General features: G+C 41.0%; 1 protein-coding gene across 3 annotated transcripts in view; it reads left to right on the top strand.

Annotated features, from left to right (window-relative positions):
• Positions 1-18,178, top strand: part of LOC133568662 (WD repeat-containing protein 37) — a 28,057-nt gene extending 9,879 nt beyond the window's left edge. For 2 of the 3 annotated variants that reach the window (XM_061920733.1, XM_061920731.1), the window contains 11 exons: positions 2,190-2,285; positions 2,368-2,432; positions 6,784-6,919; positions 7,112-7,183; positions 7,262-7,306; positions 7,384-7,460; positions 7,520-7,757; positions 7,830-7,971; positions 11,953-12,087; positions 12,261-12,375; positions 12,461-18,178. In XM_061920733.1, the coding sequence (XP_061776717.1) occupies positions 2,190-2,285; positions 2,368-2,432; positions 6,784-6,919; positions 7,112-7,183; positions 7,262-7,306; positions 7,384-7,460; positions 7,520-7,757; positions 7,830-7,971; positions 11,953-12,087; positions 12,261-12,375; positions 12,461-12,592 (1,253 nt within the window). In that variant the 3' untranslated portion in view covers positions 12,593-18,178. The remainder of the gene's footprint in view (positions 1-2,189; positions 2,286-2,367; positions 2,433-6,783; positions 6,920-7,111; positions 7,184-7,261; positions 7,307-7,383; positions 7,461-7,519; positions 7,758-7,829; positions 7,972-11,952; positions 12,088-12,260; positions 12,376-12,460) is intronic. The other variant, XM_061920732.1, reaches the window with a different exon arrangement.

Raw genomic sequence — 18,178 nt, 5'->3', positions numbered from 1 at the left:
AGGACTGTGTAACACGAAATGATGATACAATGTCTTTCGAAGCTTCAATATGGGTTCTCATTAGTATTAATATCCCCTGCTAGCCTCCCAATGGACTGGTCTTTCACATTATGATATCGAGACCTGGGGTGGACCACTCCTTATACATCAGTCGGTGATGTCTCGGTGCCTCAACTTGTCTACATGCAAGAGTATCCCCCTGCTTGCCCCACTATGAACTACACTCTCACACTATTAACCGTATCCACTCGGCATCTATTGCACCAGTCACCCGGGGGGCACATTCGCAGTCCCTTCCAAGGTTTCTCATTGTGCCCATTGGGTTGAGTTTTTTCTTGCCCTGATGTGAGATCTGAGCCGAGGATGTTGTGGTGGCTTGTGCAGCCCTTTGAGATGTTTGTGATTAAGGGCTATATATAAGTACACTTTTTGATTAATTGATTGATAGTATTAAAGAAGGGTTTGCATACATACAAATAAAAGGACAGGGGGCTACTTTGATACATTTTGTACATCAAAAGGAAACGTCAAATAAATCCATTGTAGGTCGATACAGTAAACCCTCGTTTATTGTGTCTGTGCAGATAATCACTCTTAAACTCGTTTTACCCAGTGTAGTAGCCCTGGCTGCATTCTACTTGTGGGTACCGGGAGGATCGTCAAAGCGGGATTTTTCTGGCCATCGTCGAGGCTTTCAACAATGGACATAACGTGGAAATTAGGGCTGTCAAAGTTAATGGGTTTAAAACAAGTTAGCAATAATTTCCTGCACTTTTCATGGAATTTTGCATATGATTCACAATCCTTAAGAGATACAAGAACACATGTCTTTTTTTTAATGCATTCTAACTCTTAAGTCAGTTTACAATGGAGTCAATGGTAGCCATGACTTCCTTGCGTCTATTCATTCATTCATTTTCTACCGCTTATTCCCTTTTGGGGTCGCGGGGGGCGCTGGCGCCTATCTCAGCTACAATCGGGCGGAAGGTGGGGTACACCCTGGACAAGTCGCCACCTCATCGCAGGGCCAACACAGATAGACAGACAACATTCACACTCACATTCACACACTAGGGCCAATTTAGTGTTGCCAATCAACCTATCCCCAGGTGCATGTCTTTGGAAGTGGGAGGAAGCCGGAGTACCCGGAGGGAACCCACGCATTCACGGGGAGAACATGCAAACTCCACACAGGAAGATCCCGAGCCTGGATTTGAACCCAGGACTGCAGGAACTTCGTATTGTGAGGCAGACGCACTAACCCCTCTTCCACCGTGAAGCCCTTCATTGCGTCTATTGAAATGAAATCCAATAAATAACCATCCAAAAAGTGTCAACAATACCCCATTTACATTTTGTGACTTGAATATTAACCGAGTATTAGTGATATTGTTATAAACGCTAACGTTAAGGACATACATGGAGACAGGCAATTTCCTTATGCAAAATAAGTCAACTTCGACAGCCAAATCAGACCCAGAGATGGCGAGAAAGACACACGAAAGACGCTGGTTTGCACCCACCTTTTTTTTAACTCTTTGCGAGGATTAACCCTTAACCTGGCAACGGAAGTACGGCTATGGGAATGTTATTGATTGCCACAAAATAATATTAGGAAATAGGAAAAATACTGCAATGTAATACATATAAGACTTAAATTAACTTGAATATGCTTAAATAAAGTTTCCAAAAAATCTGTGATGTAGGGAATTTGCAATATTTGAAGCGCAAAGTTGCGAGAGATGACAGGGTATGTAAAATCCGACTGTAATTTACAGGTTATATAAAATACGATTTACAGGTTATATAAGATACGATTTACAGGTTATATAAAATACGACTGTAATTTAAGACATATATAAGACTGAATATAAACCAAAATATTTAAGATCTGCTTAGAAAAAACAAACAACCGTGATAGAGTGAAGCTGCAAAATTTGAAATGCAATGTGAAAGTCAAACTATAAATTGTAGGCTATCTGAACTAAACATTTAAGATTTGTGTTGTAGTTGACATAGTAAATTAGTTTAATATTTCATATAGCTCATTAAAAATCATTTCAATGTAGGGGCCAATAAAAAAACTGCTCTGTGTTGAAAAAGACCCCTTCGGCTAAGTACCTGCTGTAGCCAATGGCAGCATGTTTTCCTACTAAACTGTCCAACTGTTTGTTGTGTTTGACTGACAGTTCGCAGAGAGATCGAGACGCTGAACGATCGCTTGACTGCAGACGGTCAGACTCTAGAAGGCGCAGACTTGGCCAAAGGAGCCCTGAAAACAAAAAGTCAGTTACAGGCCAGCTTAAGAATGCACATCCATGTGACGATGAATGAAAATGTGTATTTACGGCCCCGCTGTGTCCACAGCAAGTCACAGCACCAGTCAGCTGTCGCAGAAACTCAAGACCACCTACAAGGCCTCCACCAGCAAGGTACACTTATTTACTTAAGTCTCACTAACCTTGTTGTACAAATTGACAAAACGTTAGGAACACCTTTTATAATGTGGAAGGTAAAAAAAAAGTTTGGGTAAGTGTGTTGGAGTGACGGCACTACCCATTGTGGACATTCACGAGAACAATCCTTTGTCGCTTCTCTGCTCGTAGCCGCGTTCAAACTCTTGCCACGCCCCTATAAGCGGCGCCCGCAACTTCAGCGTAAGCGGCTGGGAGTTGTGGGGCGGAGACTCATGGGTAACTTGTTGATTTCTCATCCCTCCTTCCCCCTGCCCTCCACCTCCCTGTGTGCCACTATGCATGAACAGCCCAGCCGGGGGGTGGACACGCCCTCCTCCGGAGGCTTGGTCATTCAAATGTAGGAGACTCTGTTGTGTGTGTTGTGATCGACCAACTGACTCATCTCCTTTGCACTAATCAAATCCTAATGTTGCTTGTCCTCATACTGGCATACTGCCCTACACCAGCTAATGTATACCGAACAAAAAAAAAGGCAATACCTTTGTTTTTGCTCCCATTTTTCATGAGTTGAACTCAAAGATCTAAAACTTTTATTATATACACAAGACCTATTCCTCTCAAATATTGTTCACAAATCTGTCTAAATCTGTGTTAGTGAGCACTTCTTTTTTGCCAAGATAATCCATCCCACCTCACAGGTGTGGCATATCAAGATGCTGATTAAACAGCATGATTATTACACAGGTGTGGCTTAGGTTGCCCACAATAACAGGCCACTCTGAGATGTGCAGTTTTGCTGTATTGGGGGACTGGGGGTGGGGGGGTTAGAAAAGCAGTCAGCATCTGGTGTGACCACCATTTTCAATCAATCAATCAATCAATGTTTATTTATATAGCCCCAAATCACAAATGTCTCAAAGGACTGCACAAATCATTACGACTACAACATCCTCGGAAGAACCCACAAAAGGGCAAGGAAAACTCACACCCAGTGGGCAGGGTGAATTCACATTCAGTGGGACGCCAGTGACAATGCTGACTATGAGAAACCTTGGAGAGGACCTCAGATGTGGGCAACCCCCCCCCTCTAGGGGACCGAAAGCAATGGATGTCGAGCGGGTCTAACATGATACTGTGAAAGTTCAATCCATAGTGGCTCCAAGACAGCAGTGAGAGTCCCGTCCACAGGAAACCATCTCAAGCGGATCAGCAGCGTAGAGATGTCCCCAACCGATACAGGCGAGCGGTCCATCCTGGGTCCCGACGCAATTCTTCACGCAATACAACACATCTCCCTTCGCATAGAGTTGATCAAGTTGTTAATTGTGGCTTGCGGAATGTTGGTCCACTCCTCTTCAATGGCTGTGCCAAGTTGCTGAATTTTGGCAGGAACTGGATCCACATGCTCAATGGGTGACATGTCGGTGAATATGCTGGCCATACAAGACCCACCATATTTTCAGCTTCCAGGAATTGTGTACAGATCCTTGCAATATGGGGCCGTGCATTGTCAGGCTGTAACATGAGATGATGGTCTCGGGTGAATGGCACAAAAATGGGCCTCAGGATCTTGTCACGGTATCTGTGCATTTGAAAGGCCATCAATTCAATTAACTTGCGTTTGTTGTCCATAACATGCGCCTGCCCATAACATAACCACACCCCCACCATTGGCCACTCGATTCAGAATTTTGACATCGGCAATCCGCTCTCCCACACGACGCCACACGCTGTCTGGCACCTGCACTGAATAGTGAAAACCGGGGTCCATCCGTGAAGGGAACACTTCTCCAACATGCCAGATTCCATCGAATGTGAGCATTTGCCCACTCAAGTCGGTTATGACGAGGATCCCGATGATGACGATGAGCATGCAGATAAGCTTCCCTGAAACGGTTTCTCACAGTTTGTGCAGATATTCTCTGGTTATGCAAACCAATTGTTGCAGCAGCTGTCTGGGTGGCTTGTCTCAGACGATCATGGAGGTGCACCTGCTGGACGTGGAGGTCCTGGGCTGTTGTGGTTACACGTGGTCAGCGTTTGGTCTGTGCAGATATTCTCTGGTTATGCAAACCAATTGTTGCAGCAGCTGTCTGGGTGGCTTGTCTCAGACAATCATGGAGGTGCACTTGCTGGATGTGGAGGCCCTGGGCTGTTGTGGTTACAACGTGGTCAGCGTTTGTGAGGCTGGTTGATTGTACTGCCAGATTCTCTGAATTGCTTTTGGAGACAACTTTGGGTAGATAAATGAACATTCAATTTACGGACAACAGCTTTAGTGGACATTCATGCAGTCAGCATGCCAACTGCACACTCCTTCAAAATGTGCGACATTTGTGGCATCAGAGTGGCCTTTTATCGTGGGCAGCCTAAGGCACACCTGTGCAATAATCATGCTGTTTAAGCAGCATCCTAATATGCCACACCTGTGAGGGGGGATGGATTATCTTAGCAAAGAAGAAATGCTCACTAACACGAATTTAGACAGATTTGTGAACAATATTTGAGGGGAATAGGTATTTTGTGTTCATAGTTAAAAATCTTTGATTTCAAGTCATAAAAAGTGGGAGCAAAAACAAAAAGTTTTGCTTTTATATTTTTCTTTAGTGTTCATGCTTCTGGTACATTTTAGGTAGCTGCTTTAAATTCACAGCGATCGAGTGTGCCGCCTGCATCAGTGATACACAACATCTTGCCTGCCTAGCACCAGAAAGGGGTAGAGGGGGGTGTATATTGTTGCGTCCCGGAAGAGTTAGTGCTGCAAGGGATCCTGGGTATTTGTTCCGTTGTGTTTATGTTGTGTTACTTTGCGGATGTTCTCCCGAAATGTGTTTGTCATTCTTGTTTGGTGTGGGTTCACGGTGTGGCGCATATTTGTTTATACGGCCACCCTCGGTGTGACCTGTATGGCTATTGACCAAGTATGCTTTGCATTCACTTGTGTGTGTGAAAAGCCGTAGATATTATGTGATTGGGCCAGCACGCAAAGGCAGTGCCTTTAAGGTTAATTGGCGCTCTGTTATTCTCCCTACGTCCGTACACAGCGGCGTTTTAAAAAGTCATAAATTTTCCCTTTTTTAAAAACCAATACCGATAATTTTGAAACAGATACCGATAATTTCCGATATTACATTTTAAAGCATTTATTGGCCGATAATATCGGCAGGCCGATTTCGGACATCTCTAATCATGACATTACAGCAAATTGAATAAAATAAAAATACTGTTGTGTTGCGGAACTTGGATCAATGTAAACACATTGGCAGATCATTGTACTGGCATTTATCTCCTAAAGGCCAGCATCCACTACAGTAGACACTTGTGTTTTGCATAACAGGACCATCTGAAATGTGTACCTCTGACAAAAAAAATAGACCAAAAACTAATGTCCACTACATAGAAGTATGGTTATCCAAAGAAGAAAAATAGTGAATGGAGATTTCTCCAACTTATTAGAAATGTGGCCCCTTAGAACAATTGAGTTGAAGAGCCCTGGTGTACAGTATGTTCACATGATTGGCAGACCCAGAAAAGCGAAGCAGTGAGGATGTGATGATGACCAATGGTGATTGTCATGCGTCCATATTGGTTGTTTGGCGCGGCCTTGTGCGGCGGCACACTGCAGCGTCACACTGCTCGCTCTCTTTACCATCAGCAGCTTCTTTGTTAGGCGTAACATCAAATGCTAATGCACATCAGCTTTTTCACTTCCATGGTGCTGTTTGTCGAAGTGACACGTCATCCTTATCATCAAGCTAACATTCCACAGATTTCCTCACAGTGTGTGCCTGCGCATATTTTTGTGTGCGTGTGTGTTACTTGGCATTCTTTTTAACAATTGAACACTTTCTTCCAGCTGGAACTTATTTAGCGGCCTGTGTCCAAAGCGAGCCAAGGGTCCCGTTTGTATCGTCCCCATCTTTAAAGTAAACAGCTCAAGTATTCGTCATTAAAAAGCGTACTACCAAGATGTTGAAATAACTGACAGTTGTTACCATATTGGACTTGTCTTTTCTGTTGCTCTTGTGTCCTCACAGTACTGCTCTTTATTACCTGCAATAACGCTGCCGTTGCTTCTTAGCCTTGGTGCACTACAAAAACCCTGCTCAGCAGCTCCTCACTGACCCTCATCCACTTCCTACGTGCAGGGTTCCTACACACGTCTTTGAAATGCTAATCAGGAAAATTATAGTGCATGTATTAAAGGGAGTATTTTTAAAGAATTTACAAAACTAACTGAGAAGCAATGTCCAATCATGGCAAATGTGGCGACTTGACGTCTCCTGAGCCGATGATTTTTAGGTGTAGGAACCCTGCAGTCCGCTCGGTGTGTGCTAATTGTTAATGTACACACTCTGCCTCTCAGATTGTGTCCAGTTTCAAAGCCACCACGTCCAGAGCTGTGTGTCACCTGCTCAGAGAGTATGTGGGCCACAGAGACGGTATCTGGGACCTCAGCGTGACCCGGACCCAGCCCACGGTGCTTGGTACTGCATCTGCAGGTACACACTTTGCTATTCTCTTACTTTTGACTTTGACTTGTTAGCAGTGTGTCTTGCTCCGCCCCTTTAGCCACCCTACCACTGTGCTTGCTACGCCGGCAGCAGGGTGCCAACAGTTGCGCTTGGTGCAAACGGGGCGTTCTGTAGTGTTCTTGATTGTCCCTAAGTCCTACTGTTGCGTGTGTCCAACAGACCACACGGCCATGTTGTGGAGCATCGAGACGGGGAAATGTCTCCTCAAATATCTGGGCCATCAAGGATCAGGTAGAGATGTCTTTGTAAGAAATCTTATTGTCAATGTGTAGTTTTCCTTTTTGGCTAATATATATTCCATGTCTTCAGTCAACTCCATCAAGTTCCACCCCACTGAACAGATGGCACTAACAGGTAATCCTCATCACTAAATCTTACATCATGTCCAGAGTTTTTTTAGTATTATTTTATTGTGTATAAACGCTCTTCAGCATCTGGGGACCAGACAGCTCACATCTGGAGGTTCCTGGTGCAGCTGCCCACGCCGCAGCCCGTTGCAGACGTCAGCGTAAGCCTCACCGACATGTCGCCTTTTGTTTCGCCGTGCAATAACAAAACCTCCTGCAGCAACCCCCCGGCGACGACGACGTTGAGGTTTCCGACAAAGATGAGGCCGACGTGGAAGCGGACGGTCCCACCGACTGCCCGTCCGTGCGCATGGCGTCCGTCACGCTGCGCAGTCACCAAGGCGTGGTCATTGCTGCTGATTGGCTGGTGGGGGGCAAGCAGGCGGTGACGGCCTCCTGGGACCGAGCCGCCAACCTTTACGACGTGGAGACATCGGAGCTGGTCCACTCGCTCATGGGTACCATGTTGTTGAAGTACATGGTGCTGACGAGTGTTTGGAATGTGATGATGACTATGTTTGTGTATCCAGGTCACGACCAGGAGCTGACGCACTGCTGCACCCATCCCACCCAGCGCCTGGTGGTCACCTCGTCCAGAGACACTACTTTTCGACTGTGGGACTTCAGAGACCCGTCCATCCACTCCGTCAATGTCTTCCAGGGACACACTGAGTTAGTTACACACACAACTACGTTTTTGTAGCTACTGTTAGTTTGCAATGCATATGTGTTTGCATCCACGTGCAATAAGAATGTTCCTGTTTACTTGTTGATGAGAATATTCCCAATATTTTTGCTAATGACGACACCATGCTTTTTTCCCGAAAATATCCTTGCAAACATTAAATTACTACTTCCATTTTTGTGCCATAAAAATAATGTGATAGTGCTGTATAGATTTTTAAGTCATTCTAAAATACATTTTCTGACCAGTGCTGTCACCTATTGCCCCCATCTTGTCCAAATCTTACAAAACTTGTCCCAAACATTTGTTCTGTCAAAAACAACATTTATGGTATTGACCGGGATAAGCAGTAGAAAATGGATGGATGGATATGATGAGGTGACGACTTGTCCAGCAGCTGGGATAGGCTCCAGCTCCCCTGTAACCTTAAGATGTTCAAGTGGTAGAAAATTAATGGATGTGTGGATAAATCAGTATTAGTCCACACATTACTATGACTGAATAATGACAAAATATTAATAACACAAAAACCTTAATAGCACAAACGTCTGTTAGCATGCGCAATAACCATTTCATATTCCTCCATATATGACTACAATATGTGGCCTAATATTGGACTTAAAACAGTCATATTAATAACCACAAATTCACCTATATTCTTCACAAGTAGTATTGTGGTGTGTGAGGGCGTAAAAAATAGAATAGTAGACTTTTTAATAGTGATGTCAAACTATAATTTTATCAGATTAATCACACCGTTGCATTTTGATTTTGCTGTAAATTACTTGTGTGCATAATTTAAAGTATCTTTAAGAAAGACACTAATATTTTGACAAAAGTGCAATTTTATTGTCAGAATGTCATACAGGAAAAAATTGTTAATGTTTTACTTGAATGCAGATCATTTATTTGTTCAAAATGTGCTGACATTTTTATTAAAAGTAAAGTCTGGGTGTACGTTTAAGTGAAATTTGCCAGCAAGCACAGCAGTCGAAGTCACGTATGCAGTGATCTAATCACTGATTGTATAGCAACCTGCTCTGTGTGTGGGATCAAATTAAATCAATCTGTGTACATACAGTATTGATGTGATAATGTTTTGTGATTAATCGCATGTGTTCACTTTGACAGCCCTACTTTATATCCGCATGGCGTGTTTACTGTCTAATTGAGCCTTAACCATCTCGGGACATTCAATTTGAAAAATCATCAAGCCAAATAAAGGGCGCAAAACATTTTAGAGTCATTATGTTTAATTTTTGCTCAATTTTCTCAAAAAACTATAAATAACAAAAAATCAAACATGCAATATTTTTTGTTTTTTTATCCTTTTAAATAAAGCCTTTTGAACAGATAATGTTACAGGTTTCAATTAGTAAAGTAACTTCTTTTAATGCAAATGTATACTAAATTGACAACGGACATCTGTCGTGCGATTATAAGCGATGCGTTCTGGAAGACGCAGGAGGTTGTTGTGATTTTAGGGATGCAGATGAATGAGATAGCAGCGTAAAGTAAAAAGGAGTAAAGAAGCAAAATCAAAAAGCTAGATCAGAAGGGAAGTGCTCTTAACGGCCAGACGATAACAGACAAAACGAAATGCTGGAACACAGCAAAAACACTTACTATGAAACGTGTAGTAAGTACCAAGCACAGTAGGAGCATACTATGGCAAAGCATGGAAAAGATCGTCTGTACTCACCAGGTAACAGCAGCATCAACAAACTAAGTCCCGATAAAGAATGGTGGCTCACACTCAAGTTAAATAGAACTCATTGCAAACCTAAAACATCCATCCAGGTGAAGGGAAATGCTCTGTGACAAAAGTGAAACATCCACGAGAAAACATTAAAAAGAACGGAAGAGCCACCAAAATAAAAGCACAGGACACGAACTAACACAAGACACCGGAGAACACCAACAAAAAGGGTATGGCCTGGTGTAACCAACCGTGACAACATTATTAGTCAAAAGGCCTTCAAATGTTTAAACAAATACATGTTTTTTTATTTCTGTTTCGGGCTGAATTTGATTTGAGCAAAGAAAGTAAAATATGTATTTATGCCTTTTGAAAAATGAAAGACTTAAATTTGCTCTTTAGCTTTGGGGTATTGTAAATGTTGGCCAGTGTATTGAATACCATTGAAAGATTTGGACATTAGAATTGTTGTATTAAACATGGACAAAAACATTTTAATGGATAAACACAACAAAAATGGTGGCCAACAAATATATAGCACTTTTCATACACAAGGTAGACTCAAAGTGCTTCACAGACAACAAAGTGAAATGAAAGAAAATAACAGCAAAATTCAAATGCACGGCCACTCTCCCAAATTCAAAATTCAAATGCACGGCCACTCTCCCCGGCGTGGCGAAGTTGGGAGAGTGGCCGTGCCAGCAACCTGAGGGTTCCTGGTTCAATCCCCACCTTCTACCAACCTCGTCACGATCTGTTGTGTCCTTGAGCAAGACACTTCACTCATGCTCCTGATGGTTCGTGGTTAGGGCCTTGCATGGCAGCTCCCGCCATCAGTGTGTGAATGTGTGTGTGTATGGGTGAATGTGGAAATAGTGTCAAAGCGCTTTGAGTACCTTGAAGGTAGAAAAGCGCTATACAAGTATAACCCATTTACAATAAAAATAAAAACAGTGCGGACGTTAAAAGTTAAAAGATGAAAAGATTTAGCTGAAAGCTAAGGTGAACACAAAAGTTTTCAGTATAGTTTTAAAAGTAGTCAGAGTTGGGGAAAGTCTGACATCTTCAGGAAGTTTACTCCAGCTATTTGTTGCGTACAAACCTTTACCAAAAGGACATAAAAGTCAACCTTTGTCCCCTGAGCGTTAAATGCTTGTAAAACGGGTACATACAAAAAAAACAACTAAATAAACTAATTGTTCTACTTAACAGAAAATGAAATGATTAGAAAGCAAACCCTTGTTAAATGGTTAACGGTTTCACTGATGACATCATCCACCACCATTCGTTAAAACCAGGAAATATCTGGCGGCTCCTTCCCAAAATTTTTTGAAGGTGAGCTGCTCAATCAGATGCAAGTATCTTGCGACAAATGATGAACTTATTCACACATCTAACTTACTACATACAACAAACTAGAGTTGTGTGTAGGATTACATGACATAAGTAAAATATGTCAAATATGAATCTAAAGTGCCAACTCATCAAGTCTCAAAAGTTTTCACAATATTTAAAGTTAAAGTACCGATTATCGTCGCACACACACACGAGGTGTGGTGAAATTATTCTCTGCATTTGACCCATCACTCTTGATCACCCCCTGGGAGGTGAGGGGAGCAGTGAGCAGCAGCGGTGGCCGCGCCCGGTAATCATTTTTGGTGTTTTAACCCCCAATTCCAACCCTTGATGCTGAGTGTCAAACAGGGAGGTAATGGGTCCCATTTTTCTAGTCTTTGGTATGACTCGGCCGGGCTTTGAACTCAAAATTTACGATATTATGTAGAGGAATAGGGATTCCAGTGGAAGAGGGGTTAGTGCGTCTGCCTCACAACACGAAGGTCCTGGGTTCAATCCCGGGCTCGGGATCTTTCCGTGTGGAGTTTGCATGTTCTCCCCGTGAATGCGTGGGTTCCCTTCGGGTACTCCGGCTTCCTCCCAACTCCAAAGACATGCACCCGGGGATTGGTTGATTGGCAACACTAAATTGGCCCTAGTGTGTGAATGTGAGTGTGAATGTTGTCCGTTTATCTGCTTGGCCCTGCGATGAGGTGGCGACTTGTCCAGGGTGTACCCCGCTGTCCGCCCGATTGTAGCTGAGATAGGCTCCAGCGCCCCCCGCTACCCGAAAGGGAATAAGCGGTAGAAAATGGATGGATGGATGTAGAGGAATATTGTGTTGATGTTTTGTTCATAGAAGATAGTTTACAGTCCTAAGCGGTCGATGTGTGTGGATTTAGAAACTTTAACCATATAATCTTGTCTACGGCAGCACGGTGACGTCTGCCGTTTTCACTGTGGGTGACAACGTGGTGTCGGGGAGTGACGACCGTACGGTCAAAGTGTGGGATCTGAAGAACATGAGGTCGCCCATAGCAACCATCCGCACAGACTCTGCTGTCAACAGGTCTGAGAAAATGACTCACACTTATTAATGAATATTTAGATTTATTTTGACTGTGTATGTGTGTATGGAACGCTCTTCTGATGGATGTTACGTACAATAATAATGAGCAAAGATGTAATGCTCCTTGTATGATGTTTGTATTGTAGGCATCACTTAAAGCATTCTCTCTGCAGGATCAGCGTGTCGGTGAGTCAGAAGATCATCGCTCTCCCTCACGACAATCGGCAGGTCCGACTGTTCGACATGTCAGGAGTGCGACTGGCCCGTCTGCCCAGAAGCAACAGACAGGTGCCAGTGTGACCAGTACGCTCGTACCAGCTGGAAATTGCCACGTCTCTGACACTGAGCTTCTTGCATGTGTTGCGTGTTTCAGGGTCACCGCCGCATGGTGTGCTGCTCAGCGTGGTGTGAAGACAACACTTCATGCAACTTGTTCACGTGCGGCTTCGACCGCCAGGCCATTGGCTGGAACATTAACATCCCCGCCCTCCTGCAGGAGAAATGACCCCGCCCCCTCCTCGTTCTAACATGTAAGTCCGGGAAAGGTTGTCACGTGCCATCAGTGTTTGTTCACGCAACAACTTCACGCGTCTTTTTGACAAAGCGATCGCTTACTGCTGCAACTGTGCACTGAGCACATCTTCTTGCCGTGTGTGTGCTTGTGTGCGTGTGCGCGTGTGTGTGTGTGTGTGTATGTGTGCGAGTGTAAACACACTTTCATTACCGTGTGTGTTTAGTGTGAAAGCGACTCCTGCACATCTGATAAAAAAATCTGTGCCACTGATGGATAAAAAAAGCACAACACAGAAGCTTATTGTGACCTTAATGCTAACATCATGTTAAAATAACCGTAGTAGGAAATAAGAACGTGTGAAAAATATACTCGGTTGTCGCTTTGTTAGTAGGTACACAGTCTTTTTTCTTATTGCCTCTCATTGTACAGATTGTGTACCTAATCAAGTGTCCGCTGAGTGTTTGTGTTACACAGTTATGTATTGTCTGTTAGCATTCTAGGCCCTTGCAATACCACTTTGTATTCCAGGAGGCAATAGTGAGTCACTGGCATCAAGGAGGCTTAGACATGTCATCAACATGCTACTTGAATTGTTGCCTTGTCAGTGTTAGTGAGAACCTAGACATACATATGTAGACACCGCGTCGAGTGCAGCGCTTAATCACACGTAGACATCGCCATATTGGATGTGAGAATATGCCTCATTTATGTGCTGCTTGGAATTGTACCAACCACATCTCATGGATCAGCTTTCACAGGTTGGACCAAAAAAACAATTTTGATTAAAACGTTGTAAATGGTTTGTACTTGTATAGCGCTTTTCTACCTTTTTTTAAGGAACTCAAAGCGCTTTGATACTATTTTCCATTAGCACACTGACGGCGGGAGCTGCCATGCAAGGCGCTTACCAGGACCCATAGGGAGCAAGGGTGAAGTGTCTTGCTCAAGGACACAACGGACGTGACTAGGATGGTAGAAGGTGGGGATTGAACCAGTAACCCTCAGATTGCTGGCACAGCCACTCTCCCAACTTCGCCACGTTGTCCCCTGTACAAATTGAATCTGATGACTTTAATACTACGAAGTCCCGCGCATAAAACTGTGGATTCTTGTGGTGAAACTAGGAAAGGCCCTTTATCTAGTTCAGTCCATTTTCTGCATTATTTTTAGGGGGTAGATATGCTACATCCAATATGGCGGACACCAGGATTTATTGCAGCCTGTCTATGATCCACGCATATATGCGTATAATCTGCGTTTATACATTCCTCATCTACACACGTATATATATATATATATATATATATATATATATACATATATATATATATGTATATATATATATATACTATATGATATGATTGATGTATATGTTCTTCACATATATGTCTAATGTCTACATAATATATGTCTGATCTACGCATATATGTGTGTCTATGATCTACTATGTATTGGTATGATCTATGCATATATGTCTATGATCCATGCATATACAGCTATGTTCTATGTATGTATGTATGTATGTCTATGATCTCCACACATTTTACATGTGTCTAGGATCTGCGTATATATGTATATGATCTACACATGTAAGAAATATGTATATATGTCTATGATCTACACATATGTCTATGATCTACGCAATATACATTTATGATATATGCATCAATATGTGTATTTCTGCATATACTGAATGTCTGATCTAAGAAATGTATATGATCTACACCAGGGGTCACCAACCTTTTTGAAACCAGGAGCTACTTCTTGGGTACTGATTAATGCGAAGGGCTACCAGTTTGATACACACTTAAATAAATTGCCAGAATTAGCCAATTTGCTCAATTTGCCTTTAATAAGTAGATCTATATATATAAACAAAATGGTATTTCTGTCTGTCATTCCGTCGTGCATTTTTTTTTTCCTTTTACGGAAGGTTTTTTGTAGAGAATAAATGATGAAAAAACACTTAATTGAACGGTTTAAAAGAGGAGAAAACAAGAAAAAAATTATAATTAAATTTTGTAACATAGTTTATCTTCAATTTTGACTCTTTAAAATTCAAAATTCACCCGAAAAAAAAGGAAGAGAAAAATTAGCTAATTCGAATCTTTTTGAAAAAATGTAAAAAATAATTTATGGAACATCATTAGTAATTTTTCCAGATTAAGATTAATTTTAGAATTTTAATATGTTTTGAATAGGTTAAAAATCCAATCTGCTATTTTTTTAAGAATATATAACAAATTGGATCAAGCTATATTTTTAACAAAGTCAAATCATTATTTCTTCTAGATTTTTCCAGAAATTCAAAATACTTTGAAAAAGATTTAAACTTGATTCTACAGATTTTCTAGATTTGCCAGAGTATTTTTTAAATATTTTAATCATAATAAGTTTGAAGAAATATTTCACAAATATTCTTTGTGGAAAAAACAGAAGCTAAAATGAAGAATTAAATTAAAATGTATTTATTATTCTTTACAATAAAAAAATAAAATTACTTGAACATTGATTTAAATTGTCAGGAAAGAAGAGGAAGGAATTTAAAAGGTAAAAAGGTATATGTGTTTAAAAATCCTAAAATCCTTTTTAAATTTGTATTTTTTCTCTAAAAATGTCTTTCTGAAAGTTATAAGAAGCAAAGTAAAAAAAAATAAATGAATTTATTTAAACAAGTGAAGACCAAGTCTTTAAAATATTTTCTTGGATTTTGAAATTCTATTTGAGTTTTGTCTCTCTTAGAATTAAAAATGTCGAGCAAAGCGAGACCAGCTTGCTATTAAATAAATACAATTTAAAAAAATAGAGGCAGCTCACTGGTAAGTGCTGCTATTTGAGCTATTTTTAGAACAGGCCAGCGGGCGACTCATCTGGTCCTTACGGGCTACCTGGTGCCCGCGGGCACCGCGTTGGTGACCCCTGATCTACACATATACGTGTTTTCGTTACTAGGGATGTATACCGATTAAAGGTATTGTTTGGTACCGGTTCCTAATTGGGTCGGTCCACTAAGGACCATTAAAATTCTAAACTAATGGTACGGCTATCGGTAAAAAAAAAATGTTTTTAATCTATCTTACTGTAATTATGACATATGCCCGCTGTCACATTCATTCAGGTGCAGAATTCTATTCAAAGCAGAATAAAAGACAGAGGTAGGATGGTGATACATTTCAGGTCAATCACGGTCATCAGCTGTGAGCATATATTAACTCGATCAAACATGGCGGAACAGCCAATCTGAGGCCACATTTTACCGCACCATTACAAAGGTACACATAAGTTAACAGAATCATAAATATGAACAGAATGACAGAGCGAAACGAGCAGCTGAGGACAGCAATATAAATGTCAGCCATAACTTGGAGTTATCTAGGGCCCTATGATTTCCACGTAATTGGACTCGCGGACAGAATCAATGTTTGCTAAAAACAGAATCTAAATGCAGTAATTCGTGGAAATTAGCCGAAAGCGACTGAGATGCTGTTATTGAGAGGGAAAGGGGATATCATGTTTACTTGACAAGCACTCACCTCCATGAAGCCTGGCTTGCCAGGGGCCAGCTCTGGAATGCATCCTTCTCGTACCATCTCTGTTACTACCTCCCTGACTCGCAGCCACCACAAACTACCAAACTAACTCCAAAATACAGAGCCGAACATTTCCCAAATGCCTTTTACGTGTCAGCTGATATGTTTCTTTTGCAAATTTGTCGTCCAAAAGCTGTGACAAACACATACTTCTACTGCTAATGGTAGGAAGTTGTGGACGTGACCACCGATCTTCATTGGTACGTTAAAGATAACTTGACAGCTTCTTATACTGTAGTTGGAGCACCAGTGTTGAAATAATAACAGAAGCAATTTTGTGCATGCTTTTTTTTACTTAAAAGCATGTACACTGGAAATTGTTGGTACATTGTTATGCTTTTGTTCTTTTTGTTATCTAAAATATTTTTGATTTACCCAGAATTCTAATACAATGTTGAAATAATCCCTAGTTTAGTTGTTTTTAGTGTAAATGCTTTACAACTGGCAGGTTAAAAACTCTGGAAGAAATCATTATATGAATCGAAATTGGATGATACTTTATGAAAACAATTGTTGCACAGCCCTACGATGTGATAACCAGCTTGGAATAATCACAAATAAGGAAGCAACACCACACAAAAGTTTGTAACACAATAATATGTCTTCCTCAAAAGTCCGCACGCTAAGCATTACTATAAGTTTGAGGTGAACTCGCTTTACTTAACTTCATCAACGCTTCCTTAACTGTCCTCGTAGCAATCCAGTAATCCTCAGGCTAACATTAATCCACTCAAAAAAGTGAATAATTGCAGTACTGAAATCATTCATGAAGTTGCTCAGAAGCAAGATAGCTTCATCACAAGATGACATAAGAACTGCATTGCACCTTGCACTGCAAACATAGTTGACTTGTTTAAGACTTAAAAAAAAACGGTATTGATAAAAGACTTCCGTGCTGTGAGATGTTACATGATGTTGGTGGTGCAAAATAAAAATTCTAATAAAAAATATTTACACCAATTACATACAGCACCAATAAGAGTACTGCAGAATACCGGTATCGATAAGTAATATCGATATTGGTATCAGTATTGATATAATCCTAATGATATACATCCCTATTCGTTACGCAATCTGTACGTCAATGATCTGTTCATATATGTCTATGATCTACTTATAGATGTCTATGCGTAATATTGCCAAGTTAGTGTTAGCTATTGTGCTGCCCCCTACTGGCCTAAAGTGACAGTTTACATACAGCGTCAGAAAGAAGCCCCGCACATATTTAAAGGAAGATAGTAATATGTTTAAAAGTTGTTTTATTTATTATGCGCTGATGTCTCAGCATGCTGCCATGCTACACAGTATAGCTCTGCAAAATTTATTAATGTTATAATTCTGGTAGAGGGACGATTGAAAAGGTTGCTCTGTAAAAGAAAAAAACGGCAAAAGAACAAGTAGAAAAGCCCACATTTTCTGAAATATCTCCTATTGGAGAAGAAAGTCATTGAGGACATAGAAAGAACAATCATGTTGTGGTTCTAATTCTAACATAGCAGCATGAGGGGACAGTCAGTAGTGATTTCTTAATAACAAGTGGTGACTTTTTTACCTTTTGTGGGAACTTCCGGACAACAAAAGTGTGTTAAATGTCAAATGTTTGATAGTCATAACTTGCGTAACCCATGTAAAGTCCTTTCAAATGTTTTTTATTATATGAAATGTAATATATAAAGAGCATCACGTCAAGTGTATTTCATCCATTTGGACTGATTGTGCATTTTATTTTCAAACATTGTATTCCCTCCCAATGAAATCCCAAATATGTACTTTGACTGACAAATATTTCAAGAGTAATATTATGTTCGTGTTCATCAGCATTTACTTTTTATGGATTCAAAGTAATACTAGTAGTAATACTCAGCACACTTGAGACAGTATTCACACAACACACACAATAAAACCTTTAAATTATTGAAGTGCATTTTTGTCAGTGTTAGGTGTGTAACACGTTGTTACATGTTAATAAAAGCAATTTTCTTCTTCA

The sequence above is a fragment of the Nerophis ophidion genome, linkage group LG14 (assembly GCF_033978795.1).
Source record: "Nerophis ophidion isolate RoL-2023_Sa linkage group LG14, RoL_Noph_v1.0, whole genome shotgun sequence".
Taxonomy (NCBI): Eukaryota; Metazoa; Chordata; class Actinopteri; order Syngnathiformes; family Syngnathidae; genus Nerophis; species Nerophis ophidion.
The sequence above is the reverse complement of the archived record's forward strand: the minus strand, read 5'-3'. Positions and strand labels throughout refer to the sequence as shown.